The following is a 26,396-nucleotide window of genomic DNA, read 5'->3' as shown; positions in this document are numbered from 1 at the left end:
GATACGATCTGGTCAATGGAAGCCAAAGGAGGCCAGTTTGAAATTGAAATCAAGGGAAATAGAAAATAGACATTTGAAGTATTGTATCATTTCAAAACTTTTAAAAAGAACCATTGTGTTTTGTTACCTGGAGAGATTTGATCATGTCTCACCTCCTTTTTCAACCAAATCGACGGTAATAACTCTTGTAGTGAGGGATCAACATTTTTAAAACCACAAATTGCCACAGGCAAAACTCACATCCTGGGAACTAAATACCACATTGTATTATGTATCATTATGTAACTTTATGTAAAGTTATGTAATTGACCCATTTATATGTTATATTATAATGCCTCTAGCTATAATGACACCCTTGTGATCTGGTCAACTCATTGACAGACACGAACCTCAGGAGGGAATCAATTTTTTCTAGGTAGTGAAACATAATGCCAAGTGTGTTAGACTTTCTGTGTTTTCATTGTATGATAGCCTAGTGTTTGTATATTAAAGGTAATAATTTATAGGCCTATAGCTTAATTTTAAATATTTATATCCAAGTTTGCCTCCATGGACCAAGTCCTGTCACATTATGTGCTATTTTATATACTAGTTTCTTACTAGCTGGATCCTGAATAGGAATAATAATTCATTCTACAGCCTCAATTTACTGGAAAAGTAGACATTTTCATGAAGTTTTTATTTAATTTCGCGAATTTTGGTAGTTGACATTAAATCACGAAAATAAAACCCTGCGAAAATATCCTTTTACAATAGAGATGCATTGCAATTAATGAAGATACGGCTAAATTAAATTCTCACATTTTTTCCGAAAACTATAAAATCACGAAAATATCTGCACACAAAAATTTCTACTTTTACAGTATTTCGTACTACTGGTGTACAGTCACAGTTCAAGGTCACCAGCCAATATATATATATATACCATCACTGTTCATATCACATGATATTTACTTGTGCTTTAATATAATTGCACAATGCAGCGGCAATAATACCAATTAATGCATTTACAATTAACTGTGGTGTTTTGAGTGTACTACCATATTTAGTGTGTGTTGGTTATGATCAATTGTCATGTGCTATATAGATTGATCTGCATGGATTAATTACCAAGGACGGGATTGCTGTATAATCAGTGTACTATACTACTATACAAACTTCAAAGCGCTGTATAGAATTGCATTCTGAGATATACACTGATAGCTGAGAGGTAAATTGTGTGTAGATAATATATTTTTCCAAGCTAAATTGAACAGTTCAGATGCATCACCGATTAATGCCATTTTCAAACTTTTTAGTTATTAAAGGCCACCAACAACTGCCCTATTATTAATGCTAGCTTTAAATTGACACCCTACTATAAAAATCCCAAGGTAAGAAACTATGATCAAAACGAGCACACATATTTTCTTATTATGTTCTTTATGATCAGTTATATTAATTGGTCCATTCTCAAATTAAGAGAACTTGATCGGTTTTTGCATCAGAACTCTTCATATTTACATCCAAGTTCTTATTTTTTTATTTTACATGTGCATGCATGGCATGAAAGTTGATGGGTTAAGGGATCTAGAATGAGCGTTTATGGCATTTCGACAGTATTTTTGTGGGACATGAGAGCACCTCAGACGTATCGAATTGCATTCTGAATAAGAAGCATGTCTTTCTGATATCAAATAATTTTCATTTTTTGAAATTCACGATATAATACAAATTTATGACAAATTATTAAAATTTATATTTTCAAATTTTGATATATAACAGTCCTCGAAATAAATTTTATAAATCTAATGATATATTCTTAAAGTGTATGTAGCTGGGAGGAAAAGCCGATGATCAATTGAAAATTTTGACCTTTTATATTGAAGATATGGATTTTTGTCCCAAAAAGACCTATTTTGTCTTTGGTGTTTTGGGAAAAAAAATCCATATCTTCAACACGAAAGATCAAAATTTTCAATTGATCGTCGGCTTTTCATCCCACCTACATACACTTTAAGTATAAATCATCGGATTTATAAAGTTTACTTCAAGTACGGTTAAATATCCAAAATATCAATTTTTAATGATTTGCCATAAAATGTGTATTACATTGCGAATTTCAAAAAATCAAAATTATTTGATATCAGAAGGACATTCTTCGTATTCATCAGAATGCAATTCGATATGTCTGATGTGCTCTAATGTCCCACAATAAATACTGTCCAAACGTTCATACCCCTTCCCTTAAGGTCCTCATTTTAATTTTGCTCTTTCAAACATTACGCCCGACATTACCACCAACTTGCAACATACTAAGTCTGTCAATACTGTTACTTACGGCCAGAGATCTTTTTCATATTCAGTACCGGAACTGTGGAATCAAATCAGTGATAGAGAACATGCCCAATTACTAATATTTCAATATTTTGATGTTATATTTATAAAGGTGCCATCACCATGGATGTTCAAGTTGAGGAAGAGGTGCAAGTTGAAGCAGGATCTGAATCAATATCGATTACATGGCTACTTATCTACACAGGCTTGGCATTGCTGACTGTGTAAGTCAAAGTTTCTTCATTTTTGTTTCCTTATTTATTTATTTATTTATTTATTTATTTTTATTTATTTATTTACGTTAGCCAAATGGCATTTGGCTAAGGGTCTCTTTTTCTTAGATTCTGATTCTTTCTTTCTTTCTTTCTTCTACCATCATATAATGAGCCATCGTAGCAATATGCATTTGTCAATTTTGACGAAATTTGGTTATCATGACCATTGGGGGGTGCCACAAATGTCACATGAAAATGTCGGGCGCAAATGTCATGTCAAGGTCATTATAGGCCAAAACGTGTTTTTCACTTAAAATGCTACCCCTTCCCCATACTACATACTACATACCGTGACATCACTTGCACACATGCATCGTCTATAGCTAGTGTCTAAAAGTTGTACACAGAATTGGGGTCAAAGGTCATTTAGGGGTCATTTCCGGCATGTAACCAAATATCTTAAATCGGACATCATAGCCATATGCTTTTTGCCATGTTGACCATAGTTGAGCACTAGGACCATTGGGTGGTGCCACAAATGTCACGTGATCATTTGCGGTCAAAGTTCTTCCACTTACGGACAATGACCAAAAACATCATTTTCACTATAATTGACTAGGGGGGGCCATATGACCACCCATGAATAGTCTACTGTAGTAGACCATTTACATTTATTATCCCTCTAATCCCACCGTGCATGGAAAATCCACCAATCCTGTTCTGATCCAACAGCTATCCTTTTTTCTCTGGGCAGGGCAGTCACTGAGGCCAAATTGGTCAAGCTGGGAGATTCCACGTTTGTTGATAGAAAGACAACCTAGGCTAATAGAAATTGGCACTTCATTCGTGGTGGATAATAATACTAAAGTTTAAAACATGTAGGCCTAGCGTATGTCGGGCACTTAAGCAGGGTGATTCTTTGTTGGATTATTTTATTTGATCCTATTTGTGACCTCTTCTCAAAATTTATTACTTTCCTTTTCTCACAAGTCTGAAACATCGAGTCGTAGTACCGTCCCCGCGAACTTGGATGTAAGCTTAAGTTAAATTGCATTGGCCTACATGTTGACGCAAATTCAAGAAAGTAGAAAACTTGGAAGTATGACTATATCCCGGGACTATATCTGACTCTGTATTTTGCAAACTAAAACAAGAATAGGGTCCTACTGTATTAAATAAATACGAAAATGAGAGTAGGCCTATGACTGAATTAATTTAGATGCCAAGACACTGAAACTGATTTCGTAAAAGTCACACCGGCGCTCGCACAAAGTTATGAATTAATGCCGTACAATATGGTTTATACTCATCACATGTATATCGCCATGGTGGGGGCACATAATTGTAGGGCTGCATGCTTGTCATGGGTCGACCTGGTTAAAAATCCTGGCGTTTGCGGGCCGAATGTGGCAACTCAAAATTTACGGTCGACCTGGGAGAAACCGATTTTCGATAACTTAGGTGGTCTATCGTGTGCGATACGCTATTTTTGGTCGACCTGGGATTTTTTTCTCCCAGCTTGACCCAAAACGCGTCACTGGGGATGTGGATGTGTTGTGTTTTAATGCATGGAATGGTATGAATTGTTTAAAAAAGGAATGCAAAGCAGTCTACCCCATGATAGATTTGCACACAAATATATCATCCATATAGCAAAGATATATAGTCCTTACGCCCATTGTGGTTCAATGAGCCATGTAAAATAATAATTGGGCTGATCATTCCTCATCATGTGTACTTTAAAGTATACATTATAGTAAGAATAGGTATGTCCTAGCCAGGTTTTATAAAGATAGGTAAACAATCTTTTCGAGCCTTCCAAGGATATCTGTGTATGTACCTAGCTAAGCTAGGTCTTCTCTTTCTGTCCGATTCTTCTTCTTTCTTTCCCCTTTTCAAAATGCTGCTGCTCCCGTAAATTACATAGTAGCCCTACAATGTCGTCACCACTATGAACCATAGGCTGGTGGTACATGAACAACTCTAGGTCAAAAGTCATAAAAAGATCAACAACACTGGCTAAGGGCCGTGCTCTGTGAGCACAATGTCTAGTTGTTTATTTATTTATATGCTTAAGTTCTTACTCTCTATTATGTAAAAATACAGCACTATTTATTTGGAATTAAAAAATATTGTTTTGTTTTACAAAATGAAACATAGCTAAATCCTTAGCCTTTAGTTTGTCCTTAACTGTCATTTTGAAGGAAAATGTGTGATTTTGCTTGTTTTCTAACAATTGCAGTCACCAAATTCTAAGACTTGGCACAAGTCTAAGCATTCAAAATCTTTTTATATTATTGGCTAAGTGTTAGCTCATAATTTTAATAAAATGTTATTTTTGACAATTGGATATGAAAAAGATTAGAAAATGTATTTTCCACAAATTAGAATGCAAAACTTGAAATAAATACCGTCGCGACTGTGAACTCGGGCAAACATGTCATTTAAATAATCATTTTCTCGGGCTTGCATCATTTATTTCTGATCCTCACATATATGTGACGTGTCATGTCAAAAGGAGACACTTTTGGGCAGGTTATGAATTTTGAGTTTTTACATATCTTAAATATAGAGATATTTTGCTCCTACAACGCCGTTTTCCCCAATGAAATCGGACATTCCTAAGCGAAGATATTGAGTTCGAAAGTTATGGTATTATAAAATTGGAAATTGAGATATCGGCTTTGAAAAATGTCTCAAAAACTACAAGATGCCAGTTATATTCCGGTCTGAAACTATCAGACAATATTTTTAGCATTAATAACATCGCAAATTTGCAACAAACCCAAATTGTGAAAAAATCACCCAGCGGCAGATTTTTGGCTATTTCTCCATTTATGATCCTGCCCAAAAGTGTCTCCTTTTGACATGACACGTCACATATTTGTGTCTCGCATTGTCTTATGCACTGCTAGGGTGAATCATATAGGCCACCTCCTTCTTCATAATTATTTAATATATAATTGGCCGCTGAGACACAATGAGAGAGTTATCCTAGGGACTTATGTTGAGATTGCCAAAGTACCGACTGTGAACTCAGGTAGTACAGTAGTCTGTGTTACAGACCGTGTACCTATATTATCCATAGGGAGAGAAACTACTGGGAACCACACACTCTCGGAAACCGCCGCCAGCAGCTTCGCTGCTGGTGACTCGTACTCGCCGCTTCGCTTCACTATCTCGAGTCAGTCTTTGACAAAGACTAGTAGTACAGTGGTAAGACTCTGGACCGGTAATCTAGCGACCGGGGTTCAGTCCCCACTGATTCCTGATTTTTTCTCTCTCAATATTTTCATATGTCAGTTTGCTCAAACCCCAAACATGTCATTTAAAATTAAAATTTGATGAAAATCATTATTTATAAGTATGAACTGGACAAGTTTTGATATTTTCTCTTGTAAAAATCCACTTTTCTCTGAACAGATTCATCAGGATCGTTCATAAATCACTGGTAAGCAAATGTTCTCAAAACAAATAAGATCCAAATAAGTAAATTAGGTACTCACTAGAAACTTCCAATCTTGTTCACTCTGCTTTTGCGGCTCATCCTGAACCGCCTTGCGTCACATGTAGATGGTCTACTGATCCCTGAACAAGCTGGCTTCCGCCCAGGGAAATCAACAACCAGCCAGCTGCTAAACCTCACCCAACACATTGAGGATGGATTTGAGAGAGGGCAGATCACAGGTGCTGTCTTCGTCGACCTTTCTACAGCTTATGACACCGCCGGCTACTCGCCAAAGTGCTTGAGATGACTAAGGATGCCCTGGACCAAAACAAGCATATTTAAAGCACTGTACTTTAAATATGCTTTCTAAACAACATTCCAATGTGCGACATTTGGAACGACGATAAAGTACCTTTAAAGTACAAATAAAGCACAATGACCAGAAAAGTACATTTAAAGCATACTGAAAAAGCACATTTAAAGTACTGTACTTTAATTGTACTTTATACCAAACAAGCATATTTAAAGCACTGTACTTTAAATATGCTTTCTAAACAACATTCAATGTGCGACATTTGGAACGATTTATAAAGTACCTTTAAAGTACAAATAAAGCACAATGACCAGAAAAGTACATTTAAAGCATACTGAAAAAGCACATTTAAAGTACTGTACTTTAATTGTACTTTATACCAAACAAGCATATTTAAAGCACTGTGCTTTAAATATGCTTTCTAAATAACATTCCAATGTGCGACATTTGGAACGACGATAAAGTACCTTTAAAGTACAAATAAAGCACAATGACTAGAAAAGTACATTTAAAGCATATACTGAAGCATACAGTAAGCTTATAATTATAAGCTTACTTATAATTATACGCTTACCACATTTATGGAGCTTATCAAAGTATTGGTAACACAATTATGTTCACATGCAAGCATACATTACCAGTAACTATCTCCTGTAATCAAGCCTGTATTTTGTAAGTCCATTAAGTCCCTCATTTTATAAAATATGAACAGTTTTATACATCCATTGCATTATACAACCTTAGCACAAGATGGCCGTTGGTATTTTCAAATCTAGAAGAATGTAGTCATGTGACTTGTACATGTAAACATCATATATCCATGATGTCCACAATAAAGTACATTTAAAGTACACTGAAAAGCACATTTTAAGTACTCTTACATTGCTGACAATACCGGGGAAAACCAATCCAGGTAAAGTATACATAAAGTACTGATAAAGTATATTTAAAGTACACACTGATGTTCAAAATTTGGTTAAGTCCAAAATAAGCACAATTAAAGTATACTCACTGACACTGGGAAAAAACTAAGTCCAAATAAAGTATAGTTAAAGCACAAAAAATTTCCCATATTTATCAAAATATTCATAAAGTATAATTAAAGTCACATAAAGCACATTTAAAGTACCTTTAAAGTACACAGTTTTTCCAGGATATGAAAAATAAGCACATTTAAAGTACAGTTTATATGTACTAATTACCCAGAAAGTACAGTTAAAGTACCCATAAAGTACAGATAAAGTACATTTCTAATGTGCTTTATTTGGTCCAGGGCATGTTAACCTCACCAGGCTTCTACAAACCCTGCTCCAGAACAGAAGGTTCTTTGTTGAACTAGGAGGGAAGCGAAGCCGATGGCGCAGACAACGAAACGGACTCACCCAAGGAAGTGTCCTAGCTCCTCTGCTATACAACATCTATACTAATGACCAGCCAGTTGACAGCCAAACCAAGCGGTTTATATATGCAGATGACTTGTGCGTAACCAGCCAGAGTACCAGCTTTGAGGTGATCGAAGACACACTGACAGATACACTGACTGGACTAAGAGAGTACTACGACGAGAATCAACTGCGCGCAAACCCAGGGAAGACCCAGGTCTGTGCCTTCCACCTTATCAACAAGGAAGCCAAGCAACAGTTGAACATCACCTGGTCTGGTACCAAGCTCCCTTTCTGCCCTAACCCAGTGTACCTGGGGGTCACACTAGATCGATGCCTATATCCTACAAGGCCCACGTGGAGAAGACCAAGGCCAAGGTCAGCACACGCAACAACATCTTACGCAAACTTGCCAACACCAGATGGGGTGCTAGCCCAGATACCATCAGATCAACAGCACTGGCTTTGAGTTTATCCACCGCGGAATACGCATGCCCTGCTTGGGAGAGATCATCACATGCTAGGAAGCTAGACTCTGCACTCAACGCAAGCTGCCGCTCCATCACAGGATGTCTAAGGCCTACCAACATGGACAAGGTCTACCTCTTGGCAGGTATCGCACCACCTGACATCCGGAGAGCTGTGGCAAGCAAAGAGGAACGCCGTAAACAGACCACGGACGTAAGACACCCCTCTTCAACCACACACCACCAACCAGGCGGCTGAAGTCAAGGAAAAGCTTCATCACAAGTACCCTCCCTCTGCAAACAACATCATCAGAGGCTCGCACCCAGATGTGGAAAGAAAGGCTTTCATCTGAAGCAGTCACCACTGAGATGGGGATTCAACCCACAGAATCACTACCTCCAGGAGCAAACGAAGTCTGGGCAAACTGGAGATGCCTTAACCGCCTCCGAACCGGTGTTGGACGTTGCAAGGATACCCTTCACAAATGGGGATACATCAGTGGCCCGACCATGTGTGATTGTGGACAAGAGCCACAGACGATGCAGCATCTGCTGGAATGCCCGCTTTTGGAAGATCCTGTGACGACAGACGATCTGGCGCAATTTTCTCAACGGGCACAAAAGTGTGTTTCTCAGTGGATAAGTACAGTTTGAGGTAAGGACACGAAAGAAGAAGAAGAAGTGAGTGGTAGTGTTTCTAGTTGTTATCGGCAATCTTTGTGATGGATTTTGATGAGTAGAGGCAACACCACCATGAACAAGGATGAGGGGGCGTACAGACTTGATCGGATCTACGATCAGATCATCAATCGGCAAGCAACCCATGTGACATCATCAAAATCCATCACCAAGATTGCTGATAACAAGTAGAAGAACTACCATTCACCAAACCAGAGTGAACAAGATTCCTGATAGGAATCAAAATATTTCTAGTGAGTACCTAATTTACTTATTTGGATCTGTTTTGAGAACATTTGCTTACCAATCCACTTTTATTTGTTTCCAGGAATCAGGTGTACCATCTAACCTATTTTTGGAGGATGGGAATTTCAGGTCCATTTCCTCTTCCACTTCTTGGAAACTTCTTGGCAATGGGAAAGGTATGCACATGTAGAGTAACTAATCAATACTTTGATATAGGGTAATTTAGGTTGTTTAGGAATTTAAGGTCCAATATTATTTGGGGGAAAGGTGAGGTCATTATTGATTTAGAGCTTTTTAAGCTGTAAATCAACAATGACATCACTTGACCCCTTCTGCTTGATTGTGAATTTGTTGGGAGATATATTACACACAGCTTAAGGGATCTAAAATGAGCGTTTATTGCATTTCGACAGTATTTTTTGTGGGACATGAGAGCACCTCAGACCTATCGAATTGCATTCTGAATACAAAGCATGTCTTTCTGATATCAAATAATTTTCATTTTTGAAAATCACAATATAATACAAATTTTATGACAAATTATAAAAATTTGATATTTTTCAATTTTTGATATATAACAGTCCTCGGTAAATTATATAAATCTAATGACATATTCTTAAAGTGTATGTAGCAGGAGGAAAAGCCGACGGTCAATTGAAAATTTGGACCTTTCATATTGAAGATATGGATTTTTTCCCAAAAAGACCTAAATTTTTTTGGTGTTTTGGGAAAAAAAAATCCATATCTTCAATACGAAAGGTCAAAATTTTCAATTGATCGTCGTCATTTCATCCCACCTACATACACTTTAAGTATAAATCATCAGATTTATAAAGTTTACTTCAAGTACTATTAAATATCAAAAATATCAATTTTTAATGATTTGCCATAAAATTTGTATTAAATTGCTAATTTCAAAAATCAAAATTATTTGATATCAGAATGACATTCTTCGTATTCAGAATGCAATTGATATGTCTGATGTGCTCCAATGTCCCACAATAAATACTGTCCAAACGTTCATACCCCAGCCCTTAATTAACTAATCTACTTTGTGGGTGGGGTGGTCTTATTGCTAATGCTTTGGAGCAAATTGTAGGTTTTGGGACTGACTGTAGCAATTAAAATAAAGATTTCCAGGGGCCTACCTGTATAGTTTGTTGTCTTTTTAAGGTGTTTGGTGTGTGCCCTGTGGAGCCAATTAGGGGTTCCATATTTCCCGGGGGTCACTCCCATTGTGGCCTGTACACCATCCGCGATAATGAAAAGCGCGTAAAAAGGGTAGTTTTTCGTGGGTAAGCACGATACGCGCGTAACGCGTTAGGGTGTCAAAAACATGAAATATTGGAAAAAGGGTAGCAAAATTGCAATTGCTAATACGCGGAAATGAAATTTAGGATATGAAATTTGATGCAAGGAATAAAATACCTGTTTAGGGTATTGTTTTAGCCAAGGGTTAAATCCTTGTTTAGGGTGCTTTTCAAAAGTTGATTGTCGCGGATGGTGTACAGGCCACAATGGGAGTGACCCCCCTGGGCATATTTCCATATTAATGTAGCGGGTTCGCATATGTGTTTGCCATCAAACGCCAATGTTTTTATGAGACTTAACATATCAACCATGAACGTTACTCTCGGTTACAGCAACGGGTCAACGTCTCCGGTTAGCTGTAGAAAATCTGAAAAAAACATGGCCCATTTCCGGTCCAGTAAAGGGTCCCTGTTTGCCAGCAAACACATGTAGGGGTCGGTGTGTGGGCCGGATGGGGTGTGGGTGTGTGTGTTTTGGATGTGTACGATGTACTTTATGCTTGTTTATGGATTATTTTCCACTATTTTATTGGGACAGGGTATAATTCCAGCATATGATAAATGGTCAAAGAAGTATGGGAAATATTTTGGGTAAGTACAAAAATTGTTTGTGTTTATAAATATGTACACTCATCCACAGTTGTAAGATTTGAGGGTGCATGCTAAACAGCCAAAAACATTGAGCCAATATATAGGTGTGATGTCAAGTCCCCAGTGCGGGGATCAATGATAATCATGATTGTCGGATACTGTATGTGTATAAAAGTCCTCGGTTTCAATATTGATATGTCACAGTGACCGCCACACACCGTCGACGTCCTATACGATAAATATAAATTTAATACTCCGTTGGTGAGCGACGGGCGAGTGGTAGTGAGCGACAGGCGAGTGGTATTTCACTGAACGCAAGAAAAGGAGTTCTATCTGATTGGCTAGCAATCGATCGCTTAGGTCGCTCAGTAGTCAACTACAAACTCATGCATTCAATTCGATTGAAATCGATTATTCTATTATTGACGAAGATAAAGAGCGTGATAGTGTGTCAATAATGTACATTGTATTGCACCTGGTTTTACCAGCATTCCTTTATAAAATAATTTTCTCAAAGAGTTGAATATTATCAAAATTTTTACCCAGGATTTCAAATTTTTTACCGCGCAAATTGCAGTTAAACATATCCACAGCAAAATACCGGCCCTCACTAATTAGTACATTTAATTTCCAGTTAGTACATTTAAACGAAACCTGTGATTTACGTGACAACAAATAAAATTTTCTTACAATAGAAATATCATATGGGATACTGATATGGTAGGCCGCAACCGCCACAACGTGGAGCTGCTACGCGTAGCTGACTTTTTGTTCCGTGGAGCCAAATTGACCAATCATGTTAGAGTTTTTCATTACTCGGAGGTAAAACTGACCAATCAAGTACGACTTACTCATTACGTGAAGCGAATTTCGTCATTAAGAATTTGCCAGACGAGCTTCATGTAGTTGCAAGATATCCTCGGTCACGATAGTAATAAAAGTAATTTATGAAAAGTACGAACCGACTTATTATTAAGATGGACATGCACTCACAAGAAACTCATACAGTATTGTACACAACTATATAGCTAGGCAGAGTGGTGGTAAACCATGCACACAATTCTGCGATCTGCAGTGTATCGCCGGGAGCTGATTTGTACATCTTATGCGGGCGTGGCCTGCGGAATTCGACCTTCAGCAAACCAGTTCGGATTTACTTTATATACTAGTAGTAGGCCATACATACTGTAGTTACGGTACTGCCCGTTTTCCTATACACAATACTCAGTGCGCTCACCATTGACGCGTGACCTAGTGTGTATTTGAAGTATTATGCCATTGCCTATATGACGTCACTGTGTAAAAAATAACCAGTCAATATTTAAAGTATTCTCTGAAATTCTAGAAAATATAGTTTTGTAACATTTCCTAAATTTTTAGCTAATTTAGGTGTTTGGAAATATTGGTACTTTTGTGTTTTAGGAAGGATATGCAAACGACAGATAACACCAAAAAATATGAACAAATTATTTCTAAACCGTGTTAAGTCTGCAAACCATTATGCTTCTCATTTTCAAGAACGCTGGTTAACAATAAGCAGACTATTGTCTCATTTCGTAAACAAAAGCCCAGACAGTATTGTTACCTTGCGTGCGCTTTTTACTCATTCACCCAACTGAAACTATAATACCAGCTCATTGTTCATTGCACAGGTAAAACAGACACAAGTGCAGTGTGTATTTAACCAGAGAAGATCTGATGTAACATAGTTGAGCTGTTTTCATTCAGTGTTATCTTGGTTTAATAGCTTTTAATGGGGTTTAAGTCCTTCAAAGGTCGTGGTGAATTCTACTGTAGACATGACTGCATCATGATTATTTTAAAGTCAACAACATTCAACAATATGATCACCGTGATAGTATGACAGTATCAGTACCGTGGGTGTCAGTGATCCTGGCCTGACACAGTAGACAAACAAACAAACACGCCACACACATGGCACATGCATGCAAGGTAACATTGACTATACACTAATCAAACAATGGTATTGATCCTGTACAACTGTTTGTGGTTTATTTACATTCGATTCATTTAAAATCCACATAGTAAACATTAATTTTGGCAAGAGTTTTCTCTCTGGAGCGATGATGCATAATGAAAAGATCTAACATGATTGGTCAATTTAGCTCCGCGAAGCGAAAAGTAAGCTACGCGTAGCAGCTCCACGTTGTGGCGGTTACGGCCAGCCATATACTGATCATGCGAAAATCGTAAAACATAGAATAGAAACAGTGTGGCCGGCTCTCAAAATCTCAAATTGTATGCATAGCCTGAGTCGCACGGCCTATCTCGAACAAAATAGCTCAAAATCACCATGCGTAGTTGTTGAAAAACGTGAGGATTTATCGTACTACCACGGCAATTTTTAACACGAAGATATAGGGATGGTGACGGTGTGCGCCATTCAAGCATGACGTAGAGTAACACTTGCTTTGAGAGTTGTTTGCCTTGCGGTGGACGCATACAGTTTGTCCACTCTGAAGTACAAAGTAAAAACGTGCGCGTATACAGCACATAAACAGTGCGCAGTGCTGCGTCTCTGCTACAGGTATGCGTGCCTTCAAAGTCGGCATAATGTGTGCGTCACACGTGTGTACTTTGTACTTCAAAGTAGACTGACTGTAGTTTATTGCGGTGGACACATCGAGTTATCTTTGTATTATTATTTTGTTTCTGCAGTGTATTTATGGGGAAAACACCAGCATTAGTAGTATCGGATGCAGATATGGCCAGACAGATTCTCATCAAAGATTTCCCAAGCTTTCAAAGCAGATCTGTGAGTTGTTAATATATTTTAAACTTCTGCTACATGTGCCAAACAAATTAGTAGTGGGTATGGGGACTATGGGGCATGGTGGCACAATGGTCTAAGACTTTGACTCATAATTGTGAGGGAGCTTGATGTTGTAGGTTCAAGTCCCCACGGTGCCAATGTGTTAAGCACTATTAGGCAAGCTTCTTCACCCTTATTGCATGTCCCCCCCCCCCCATCCAGGTAAACAAATAGATACTGGCTTTAATCAATGCTAGGGAGGTAACAGACTCGCTGTGTGGTGTAGTGATCCTCTCTCTATATATATTGATATTAATCCGCAATGTTATAAGTGGACCCGCCAATTACGAGCTGATCAAACTATAGAAGCTCTGGATGAAAGCTTCCTCTCGGTAAGCAATTTCAAGTTTGTGAAAAATAAGTCAAGTTAAACATATAGAAGGTCTTTTTGAGGCCGTTCTAAGCTGTTCTAAAATTCTCCTAATTTTTTTATCACCTTTGCAGCTTAAATCATTTTCAACTCCCTACTTGGCTGAGACTATACTAGAATCTACTGGTGAAGTATGGAAGAGAGGAAGGAGTTATATAAGCCCAACATTCAGTGGATCTAAGATGAAACAGGTTTGTTTGTGTAGGGATAAGTGTAGGGTGTACTGCAAGTGTTGGGTTCAGTGGATTATGGATAGACACCAAAAGTTGGTTTGGATCATGGATACACACAAAAGTTGGTTTAGATTATGGATGCACAAATGTTGGTTTAGATTATGGATGCATACCAAAATTTGGTTTACTTGGTGGATGCATATATTGATTGGATTATGGATGCACACCAAAAGTTGGGTTTTGATTATGGATGCATAGTATAGTGCATACCAAAAGTTAGGTTGGTTTATGGATGTGTATCAAAAGTTAGTTTGGATTATGGATGCATAGCAAAAGTTACTATCCATATGGCGACATCATTCCTTGTGGGAGCATTACAATTATTTTTGTGTGCTTTGTGCTCATTTGTCTTATAAAAGTCATCCGTAAACATGGTAAACAGATGCATCGTTTGGATTTACGCTGGATAATCCAGGATACGCTGGATAATTTGGATAGCTTTGGCCCCCTTCTTGTGTATTTTCACATAATCACATGTATATTCCACTGCTGACCAGTGAGAGTGCATCCAAGCCATCCGCCTGGATATCATGAGTATAATTTTTAGTATTTGTCACACAAAAATAACAATGTTTCTAAAATATCAGCTTGGTTGCTGTACAGCATGCAAGATGCAAGATACACCTCACTGACTGACCCTACTAACAAGGTCCGTACATGTGTGCAATGTTACCAGTGCATTATGGGAAAGAATGATTTTTCCTATGAGGACCAATCAGGGCTTCTGTTATCATACCATGTCATTTGTCTTTATCTGGCAAAGGAAAAGTGAAAAGAAAAATTTGAAGTTTGAAAAGGAACAATCAAGTTTTACATATTTTCATTTATTTATTTTTAGATGGTACCTGCTATGAATAGTAAATGTGATATCTTGTTGGAAATCTTGGATGGAAAGAACAAGGAGGGCAAAAGTTTTGACTCCAAAGAGTAAGTCTCTATAGTGTTTGAATGTTCTTATATTATTTATGTGATTTTATATGTGTAATATATACATTTCTACAGTATTTCATTAAATGTAATACACATATGCAAAACAGTAGGAATTGAATTAATATTAAAGTGATAGTAAGCTACAAGTATAAGTAAGCTAGAAATAATTTATTTACATTAGAAGCAAGCAATTTCATGTTCATGATGTTTGACAGTGTATTTATGATTGGAAGTTCAGAACCATTAGGGCCCATCAGATACTCATAAGCCTATTAATTCATGACTTAACTTTCTTGGTATCTGCATATGTTTTTCCTTTCTTCCAAGACCAATTAAAACAAATCCTCTTAAAAATCTAAAATATCTAGCTCTATTCATCAATTTGTTTACATTGTTGCTTTTTAGCTTTCCTCCAGGTTCCGCTCTTTGAAGCCTGTTAGTTAAGAAAAGCAATTCACCGCTCCTGTATAGTTATGAGCGTTTATTGCGTTTCGACAGTATTTTTTGTGGGACATGGGAGCACCTCAGACCTATCGAATTGCTTTCTGAATACGAAGCATGTCTTTCTGATATCAAATAATTTTCATTTTTTTTAAATCACAATATAATACAAATTTTTATGACAAATTATAAAAATATGATATTTTTCAAATTTTTGATATATAACAGTCCTCGGTAAATTATATAAATCTAATGATATATTCTTAAAGTGTATGTAGCTGGGAGGAAAAGTTAGCGGTCAATTGAAAATGTTGACCTTTTATATTGAAGATATGGATTTTTTCCCAAAAAGACCTAATTTTTTTGGTGTTTTTGGAAAAAGATCCATATATTCAATACTGAAAGGTCAAAATTTTCAATTGATCGTCGGCTTTTTATCCCACCTACATACACTTTAAGTATAAATCATCAGATTTATAAAGTTTACTTCGAGTACTGCAAAATATCAAAAATATCAAGTTTTAATGATTTGCCATAAAATGTGTATTAAGTTGCGAATTTCAAAAAATCAAAATTATTTGATATCAGAAGGACATTCTTCGTATTCAGAATGCAATTCGATATGTTTGATGTACTCTAATGTCCCAAAATAAATACTGTCCAAACGTTCATACCCCAGCCCTTAAGAGTATGTATTTCTGACAGATATAACCACCAATCACCCCTAGCAACATGGAAGTTGAGTACCCATGGAACAGGGAGGTGGAGGAGCCACTTTCCCTCTAAATTTTAATATTGGGGATGTCCCCCTTAAAAATCCTAAGAGAAAAAAAATAAAACTCCTCCATCTTTGACCAGTTTTGCCATGTGCATCTTCTTTATTAGTCCAATAAAGCTCCCATTTGGGTGCCCCATTCCTTATTGGGGCGCCCGCTACGGCGGCGTCCCCCATTATTTGGCTTGACTTTGCAAAAAGTTTTTGGGGCGCCGCCCGCTACGGCGGCGTCCCCCATTATTTGGCTTGACTTTGCAAAAAGTTTCTAATTTCAGTCTTGCTAGATTTACTTCGTAACTGTTTTGCTTAAAATTATTCCCAGCTTACAAATAAAACCACAATATGCTTGGATTTTATTTTATTATTGTTTTCTGATGTGCACGGGATAAAATGTTGTGCGTATATTCTTTGTTTAAAATACAAAATTAATGGACTTATAAAAACACAAATACATCGTGACCTTTGTATGGTCAGGTATGGTTTAAACTGCAGTTTACCGCCTCTTAGAACCCGATAGACGGTGACATTTGACCATTCTAATTATGTATGTTTTGAACATGTTTGCACATGAACTAGTTGTTTACAGTGTGAAGAATCTACAACATGCTCATCTATCAGGGCACAGTTCTTTAACCCCAATACATTTGTGCATTCATTGAATGACCTTTGAAAATGTGAGTACAAAAACTCATACTCTGCAACTTAAGGTCAAATTTTGCACTATGATTGTTTAATTGAGGTTATTGATAATATGCCACTGGAATGAGGCCATTGTGGTCCATAGTGACCTTTGCACACCTAATCCTTAAACCAAACAAAACAACTACTGACCAATCATGAAATCACTAATTGCTTTATGTGCTCGACTGCTAACTGATTGTGACCAAATATTAGAACACAGCTCAGTATCTTTGTGGTGACTATCTCTGATAAAAAACATTAATTAACAAATTTCAATTCTGCTCAGCAGAGAAAGGAATAAATTCGAAAGACATGATTGTGTTGAAGGTCAGAAGTGTATTTGCAACCCGAGTTGCCAACCCCACGATATGGTAGCCCAATTAGGCCACTTTTAACTCGTGGTTCACCGTTGTTGGGCAGTTTAAAGCAATAATGTACGATTTAGGCCTACATCATTTTGTTAGTGTTTACCCATAATGCTGAATGAAATAATATTTATTGTAATATGCCTAACTGCTGGGAAGGGTTCCTAGCAAGGTAAAGTGAAAGAAACCCCAATGGCTATTTAGTCCGTTTAAAATAGAGTTCTATGGCCGATTTAAAGTCATAATTATGACGTAATTTTGTTATTTATTAATTACTATTTTTAGCAGAATTAATAACATAAAAATGGGCTGTGTCCGTCTCATGAAGAATAACGATCGATCTTACCCTTGATTTAACAGGCCTGTCATTTTCTTGGAATTGTTTGATATGAAAGGAGGGTATGATTTTTTTTTTGTATTAGTTTTAAGTATTTCCTAGCCTCTCTTAGCCACAGGGTTGGCTACAAAAGACACAAAGTATACCTTAGGATAAACTGGCATGAGTGCGCTGACCCCAGGTTTTCAACATTTCAGGATTGTTTGTGGACGGAGGTCGGGTGAAAAATGAAATTACGTTTACATGACTTTGTCGATATTCGTCGTGTGACAAGAATGAGTGTATAGATGACTAGGGGGGGGGGAACTTACTTATTTGTATCTTCTATACTATCCATCATATACCCTAGGCCCTGCATAACAAAATTCAACAATATTCAATATCCAAAGCAATATCCTCACTACAATAGGCCCCCCAAAACAGAACTCCCACCCCACATAATCGCAAATTGACACGAAAGCTTCATTCCATGAAACATTTCTCTCGTATTTGATCATCACATCCCGTCCAGCTCACATTGGGCGCCCCATTCCTTTTTTTAAAGGAATTTTTATTTAAAGACATTTTTATTTGAACTTGCTGCTTTCTTTATCTTGTCAATGTTAAACTTTGACTTGCAATGAAGAATGAGTCATCTAACAGCATCATGATATTTTGATAAACATTAACTCTCTTTTTTAAACTTTCCAGTGTTTTTGGAGCCTATGTTCTTGATATTATTGCATGCTGTGCTTATGGATTAGAATCTGACTGTCAGAGAAATCCAGATGATACATTCCTGGATCACACCAAAAAACTTCTTGATGTAGACATAAAGAAGCCTGGACTTCTGCTCAGGAGTGAGTATTGTCATAAAGATGCTAATCCCATAGAGATGTGTTTTTAATTTAAAATTTGCATTAAAAGGGCAATTAAATGATCAACAGCATCATCCGACCACCCCACTTTTCACAAAAAAAGTTCAGATTTTTATACCACTGGAAATCTCTGGCTACATAAGGTTTACGTACAAACATTTTCTTGCAGATTAATTTGTTTAGCAAAAATATCATGAAATTTGAATTACGTTCTGGTACACCACATTAGCCACACCATTTATAATTCTAATGGTCTGTGCAAAGTAAACACTATTCCCTATTCCTGAAAAATACAGCACTAATTATTTTGGATTAAAAAATACTGTCCTGATTTGCCAAATGAAACATAGCTAAACCCTAATCAAACTGGCAATAAAGGTCTAATTTTAAAAATTATTTAGAAACTTGTTTTAAATTAACATACTGAAATTAGGAGTTCCAAATCGTTGAAGTTCTGATGATACCATCAAAAACTGTCGAATTAGTCTATCACGGTCGAGACTAATTCGACAGTTTTTTGATGTATAGTTTTATATACTTTGGAGTTAAACTTCAGAAATAATGTGAAGTTGGTAAAGATCCATGTTCTCTTCCATTACTATTTCCTTAATGACCATGCTATGCATGTTTCTTCAGGCCGTTGCAACTCATATTCTAGCGCAATACAAACAGGTGGCGACAGCATCGGCTTCCCCTGTGTATTACCCTGCGCTGACATGGCGTCCGATGGCATCGCCAAATTGATTCATGGGCGGAGCCATATTGGAAAAAGTAAAGAAAATTCTGCTGCCACCATGATAGTACTAAAAGCTACCTAAAAAATATATGCGTAGTGCTGTGGAGACTTATGCTAATTAAAGAAAAATGATGCTGCCACCTATGTCCACATGTTCGAAGTGTGACGTCGCTGTCCTCACGTCGACGAACGGAGTTTCAAGTCCATCGCACTACATGCTCTATATACTTAGTCCATGGTTTCTTTCTTTCTTTTGTGTGCTTTTTGAACCCACTTATTAAAACCTGAAAAAGAATCTGTAACACCAACATTTGGTTGTACTTCTAGTTGAGGAAAGTTGGTTTGGACCATCGCATGATTTAATAGTGACAATTGGTGAAGTATGTGAGCTTGTGGATTTGTTATCATTGCGCAATAAGATTAATTCTCATCTTTTTCTTCTTATTACCTTTTTTACTTGCAGTATTGTTTCCATTCCTATCGCCATTTCTCAACAAATTCAGGGTGTTTGATATCATTGCAATGGAATACATGGATTTCTTTGCTGATATTGTCAGAAAAGCCATTGAATTAAGAACAGAGAGTGGAGGAACTGGGGTATGTATTACAGCCACAGATCTGAAACCAGAGAACCCGCACTTTATTAAATACTGCCACATACAATAGCGTCGTCAACTACGATGCAAAATTGGGGGTATTCGATGGTGTGTGGAGGAATGAAAACAATTCTGTGTCTCATCTGAAGCCTTTAGGTATCGCATGCAGGTCACATCAAGTGCCTTTCTCATATGCGTCTAGTATGCGATGTTGCACTTACATTGACGATTGGGATCTGTCGCTTGAATCATCCTCTTGAAGTGTGAACAAAATGACTGTGCGGCTTTCTTACTTGATTGACTCAAGTGTATTGCGAGCGAAACTGAATACCCCCAATTTTTGCTCCATGGGTGCATCAAGATGGCAGTCGAGTCCTGGTTCTCTGGTTTTAATTCTATGCTTACATCACATGGGGATTATGGGAGTTACCAGAAATGTATGTATAGATATATTCTGCATCATCAAACGGTATCATAATATCTCAAAAAATATTGCAAATAAATGTTTTTGTAAGTGTTAATTGCTATCCTCAGTGTTTACTGCTAGCTTAAGTATATTGACCATGCTTTAGATTAGGAGAACTTGGGCGGTACTACCATGTTTGATTGTTGCTCATGGAGGAAGAAATAGTGTACCACTGGGATTGTTTCCAGGGACGTCGCAAGACCATTTTCTCATGCTTTCACCCTTTTTCTTGTGAAACAAACTGGTTTAATTTTAGCCAGAAAAATAAATTAAAAACATATTTATATTTAAGCTTATTTAACACATGAAATTTTGCAGAAGAAGGATTTTCTTCAGTTAATGATGGATGCCGCAGAGACAGGAGGAGATGATTCCGTAAAAGATGGTCCAAAGAAGAAAATACCTCTCACACAAGCTGAACTCATAGGACAGGTAAGATAAAACACAAGTATCATGTCTGGTGATAAAGATGACCCAAAGAAGAAGATACCTCTCAGCAAAGGGAACTCATAGGACAGGTAAGATAAAACACAAGTATCATGTCTGGTGATAAAGATGGCCCCAAAGAAGACGATACCTCTCACACAAAGGGAACTCATAGGATAGGTAAGATAAAACACAAGTATCATGTCTGGTGATAAAGATGGCCCAAAGAAGAAGATACCTCTCACACAAAGGGAACTCATAGGACAGGTAAGATAAAACACAAGTATCATGTCTGGTGATAAAGATGGCCCAAAGAAGAAGATACTTTTCACACAAAGGGAACTCATAGGACAGGTAAGATAAAACACAAGTATCATGTCTGGTGATAAAGATGGCCCCAAGAAGAAGATACCTCTCACACAAAGGGAACTCATAGGATAGGTAAGATAAAACACAAGTATCATGTCTGGTGATAAAGATGGCCCAAAGAAGAAGATACCTCTCACACAAAGGGAACTCATAGGACAGGTAAGATAAAACACAAGTATCATATCTGGTGATAAAGATGATCTAAAGAAGAAGATACCTCTCACACAAAGGGAACTCATAGGACAGGTAATATAAAACACAAGTATCATGTCTGGTGATAAAGATGGCCCAAAGAAGAAGATACCTCTCACACAAAGGGAACTCATAGGACAGGTAAGATAAAACACAAGTATCATGTCTGGTGATAAAGATGACCCAAAGAAGAAGATACCTCTCACACAAAGGGAACTCATAGGACAGGTAAGATAAAACACAAGTATCATGTCTGGTGATAAAGATGGCCCAAAGAAGAAGATACCTCTCACACAAAGGGAACTCATAGGACAGGTAAGATAAAACACAAGTATCATGTCTGGTGATAAAGATGACCCAAAGAAGAAGATACCTCTCACACAAAGGGAACTCATAGGACAGGTAATATAAAACACAAGTATCATGTCTGGTGATAAAGATGGCCCAAAGAAGAAGATACCTCTCACACAAAGGGAACTCATAGGACAGGTAAGATAAAACACAAGTATCATGTCTGGTGATAAAGATGACCCAAAGAAGAAAGATACCTCACACACAAAGGGAACTCATAGGACAGGTAAGATAAAACACAAGTATCATGTCTGGTGATAAAGATGGCCCAAAGAAGAAGATACCTCTCACACAAAGGGAACTCATAGGACAGGTAAGATAAAACACAAGTATCATGTCTGGTGATAAATATGGTCCAAAGAAGAAGATACCTCTCACACAAAGGGAACTCATAGGACAGGTAAGATAAAACACAAGTATCATGTCTGGTGATAAAGATGGCCCAAAGAAGAAGATACCTCTCACACAAAGGGAACTCATAAGACAGGTAAGATAAAACACAAGTATCAAGTCTGGTGATAAAGATGACCCAAAGAAGAAGATACCTCTCACACAAAGGGAACTCATAGGACAGGTAAGATAAAACACAAGTATCATGTCTGGTGATAAAGATGACCCAAAGAAGAAGATACCTCTCACACAAAGGGAACTCATAGGACAGGTAAGATAAAACACAAGTATCATGTCTGGTGATAAAGATGACCCAAAGAAGAAGATACCTCTCAACAAAGGGAACTCATAGGACAGGTAGATAAAACACTAGTATCGTGTCTGGTGATAAAGATGGCCCAAAGAAGAAGATACCTCTCACACAAAGGGAACTCATAGGACAGGTAAGATAAAACACAAGTATCATGTCTGGTGATAAAGATGACTCAAAGAAGAAGATACCTCTCACACAAAGGGAACTCATAGGACAGGTAAGATAAAACACAAGTATCATGTCTGGTGATAAAGATGACCCAAAGAAGAAGATACCTCTCACACAAAGGGAACTCATAGGACAGGTAAGATAAAACACAAGTATCATGTCTGGTGATAAATATGGTCCAAAGAAGAAGATACCTCTCAACAAAGGGAACTCATAGGACAGGTAAGATAAAACACAAGTATCATGTCTGGTGATAAAGATGACCCAAAGAAGAAGATACCTCTCACACAAAGGGAACTCATAGGATAGGTAAGATAAAAGACAAGTATCATGTCTGGTGATAAAGATGACTCAAAGAAGAAGATACCTCTCACACAAAGGGAACTCATAGGACAGATCAGATAAAACACAAGTATCATGTATGGTAAGCAGCTGAACTTCCTTCTTGATCAGATGTTCTTTGCACTTCATGTGGTCTTTATGTCTTTCAGAGCTTGTTATTCTTTTTTTTGGATATGAAACAGTGTCTACTACCATGGCATTTGCAGCATATGCCCTAGCTAAGTATCCAGATGTACAGAAAAGACTACAGGAAGAAGTGGATGAGATGACTTCTGAAGGGGAACCTGTAAGCTATGATGCAGTTTTCAAGATGGAGTATTTGGACAAAGTCTGGTGTGAATCACAGCGAATGTGGCCTTTTACATTTGCGTAAGATATATTTTAATACATTTCAATAAGGTGACCTGGAATCTTTGGCATACCGGTACTATGTAGGCCTATACTAGTGTTGGCTACATGTATTAGTGTTGATTGTCCTGATTGTAAAGAACCATTAAGTGGTCTGCCCCATATTGTCTACTTACAGGTTGGTGGCTCTGCAAAAGAGTTATTAATAGAAGGTGCCCATTTCTTACTAAAGAATCATTAGTTCTGAGCTGTAACAGTGCATTTCTCCTTTATTAGTTATTGCCCCTTGTCTAACTTGGTGGATAGTAGATTTTTTTCAACAAAGAATTTGTTCATTTTCTTCATATAGATTGGAAAGAGTCTGCAACCAAGAATTCACATACAATGGGATAACGATACCTAATGGCCAGTACCTGCACCTCAATACCTGGAATATCCAACATAATCCTGAGCATTGGTCTGACCCACAAACATTTAATCCTGAGAAGTAAGTTTTAGGTTGGTTGAACCCTGGAATTTGGTCTGACTTTGGGCCTCATAACTTCTAAATTGTTGGTCTAAAGTATATAAAAGTATACATACAAACAAATTCAACGCCTGATGATCGGTTTACCCAATGATATAGTGAGGGTATTCCGTGAAATTTAAGAATTGCCTTGCAAAGGTCTATACTTTGAATTTGTTTCATTGCTCACCTGTAATGGTTTGAGCACTCTAAAATTCAAAGTTAGTCACTTGTAAAGTAAACTTTTAAAAGTATACATATTTAGAATGGCAAAGACTTGATAAGTTTTATTAATTTTTTAAAAACTAGATCAAAATATCTAGGACCTGTTTTTTCATTTTTTAATTTTGACCAATTTCACCAAAAATGTTTGAAATTGGGGCCAAAATCGGGCTTTTTTATGATTTTTTGAAAAATCAGTATTTTATGACCATTTTTGGTGCAAATTTCTCAAAGTTGGTCGAAATTCAAAAAAAATGAAAAAATGGGTCCTAGATAGTTTTTAAAAAAAAAAAAAAAAAAAAATTTGGCCCAAGAATTTTTTTGTTAGGATGCACTGAAAAAGAAGTGGGCCAAAACACGTTATTTTTAGGGATTTGGGGCCAAAAATGGCATTTTGGCCCAAATTTGTTTGACCTCACAGATGAACTTATCAAGTCTTTGCCATTCTAAATATGTATACTTTTATATACTTTAGACCAACAATTTAGAAGTTATGAGGCCCGAAAGTTTCCATAATTCCAGGGTTCAGAACAACCTTTATAGCGCAAAACCAATCGGAGCAATCGTTAGAAAAATCCAAACCATGCATTGAGTGTGGATATTGTGCACTCCGCGTACTACGGACAGTGCTTGCACACGTGTTTGCTTCGCGTAGACTTGATGCAGTTTGGGGCGGGTTGAGGCAGTTATATTTGGTTCTAGCTGTTTTCCAATATTTTTAGTGATAATTTTGTTATAAAAACAGCAAAAATCATGTGTTTGTTTCTCTTGTGTATGAAATAGGTAAATGAACGCATATTACTTGTTTCTCGAGAAATTAGACAAAATAATGCACGTGCGCTGATGTTGATGCGTCTAATGAAGGGGCTCGTGCATTAGACGCATCAACATCAGCGTGTGTGCATTATTTTGTCTAATTTATCTCCCAACAAGTATTATATGCGTTCATTAACCTATAAATGGCAATTTTATTTTGAGTAATTCAGGCCCTTTGTTTGAAAATGTTGGTAGGTCGTAGGCTAGGGGTTCTTAACATTCATCTGATGGCTCAAATCTGGCCTGTGTGTGTATTTCAAATGTCCTGCAAAGAACTGCTGTGGAAAAGAGGATCTGAAAGTCCTAAAAACTTCTCCTAAAAAAAAATAGTCTCCGTCCAGAGTCAAACATTTTTTCCACCGTTTCTTGACAATGTGCATGCCGGTATTGTAGAAGTCCCCAGATTGCCTGGAAAACCAATGTTCCACCTCTTGAATGACTTCATCAGTATCATCAAATTGCCTACCCTGCAGTGGAGTTTTCATCTGTGGGAAAAAAAAAAAATCACTTGGAGCAAGATCAGGAGAATAAGGTGGATATGACAATATTTCATGCTTCTGGGGAGGTGTCAGCAAGCACAGAACCCATCGTGCTAACACCTTAGACATGTGCAGTTGGTTGTGAATAATATTTTTCTCTTTCCCCCATCTATAGTTTCAGTAAAGAAGCCAAAGAATCACGTCATCCATGTGCCTTCATGCCATTTGGTGCTGGACCCAGGCAATGTGTGGCAATGCGGTTTGCTAACTTGGAGGGCAAGATGGGTCTGATACGTATGATGCAGAAGTACAGCTTTGAATTGGACCCTGAAACACCGGTAATTATAAATACCGTACTGACGCGAGTATAGTCCCACCCCGTTTTTGGTTGAACATTTTTCGAAAATTTGGGGGTGGGACTTAACTCAAAGGTGGGACTATACTCGCGTCAGTATGGTAATATTTTGTCAAGAAAATGCCAGTTAAGTACATGCTTGTGTACGTTCACAAAACTATGCTTCAGTCAAACATCACTCTTGATATTTAGTGTTGTGTATGATACGAGTCAGAATGACTTGAGGCCAAAATCACCTTTCACCCAAATTTACTGCATAATGCGCAACAAAACACACTGTTTGTTTAAGTTAACAAAATTAGAATTTTTAATGAAGAGAAGTGTATGATTGTACAATATTCTTGCTTTCAGACATGAACACACAATCAACAAAATCACACTGATTTAAGAATTTTACTCAATCTTCTTGTTATTGATTACAAAGTTCTGTTGCACTCAATGTTCCGGATGACTCTCTGAATCTTTGAGTCCAGTTCCAACTTTGTAATTCCGCAGCAATATAAATCTTTTGGCAATGACGACAGTCAAAATGGT

General features: G+C 37.3%; 2 protein-coding genes across 2 annotated transcripts in view; both read left to right on the top strand.

Moving 5' to 3' along the window:
* Positions 1–1,023: 1,023 nt before the first annotated feature.
* Positions 1,024–23,492, top strand: LOC140153059 (cytochrome P450 3A24-like). The gene is made up of 11 exons (XM_072175661.1): positions 1,024–1,210; positions 2,429–2,540; positions 9,148–9,241; positions 10,914–10,966; positions 13,646–13,742; positions 14,244–14,360; positions 15,241–15,329; positions 18,622–18,770; positions 19,988–20,121; positions 20,905–21,018; positions 23,287–23,492. The coding sequence occupies exons 2-11, from the start codon at positions 2,440–2,442 to the stop codon at positions 23,353–23,355; spliced, it is 1,017 nt and encodes a 338-aa protein (XP_072031762.1). The 5' UTR covers positions 1,024–1,210; positions 2,429–2,439; the 3' UTR covers positions 23,356–23,492.
* LOC140152161 (cytochrome P450 3A19-like) overlaps positions 23,403–26,396 on the top strand; it is a 3,222-nt gene continuing 228 nt past the window's right edge. Inside the window, exons 1-3 of the mRNA XM_072174460.1 lie at positions 23,403–23,506; positions 23,835–23,972; positions 25,683–25,845. Coding sequence (XP_072030561.1) covers positions 23,403–23,506; positions 23,835–23,972; positions 25,683–25,845 — 405 coding nt within the window. The remainder of the gene's footprint in view (positions 23,507–23,834; positions 23,973–25,682; positions 25,846–26,396) is intronic.

Source organism: Amphiura filiformis, chromosome 5 (assembly GCF_039555335.1).
Source record: "Amphiura filiformis chromosome 5, Afil_fr2py, whole genome shotgun sequence".
NCBI classification, from domain to species: Eukaryota; Metazoa; Echinodermata; class Ophiuroidea; order Amphilepidida; family Amphiuridae; genus Amphiura; species Amphiura filiformis.
Note: the sequence above shows the minus strand (reverse complement) of the source record. Positions and strands in the feature narration are given on the sequence as shown.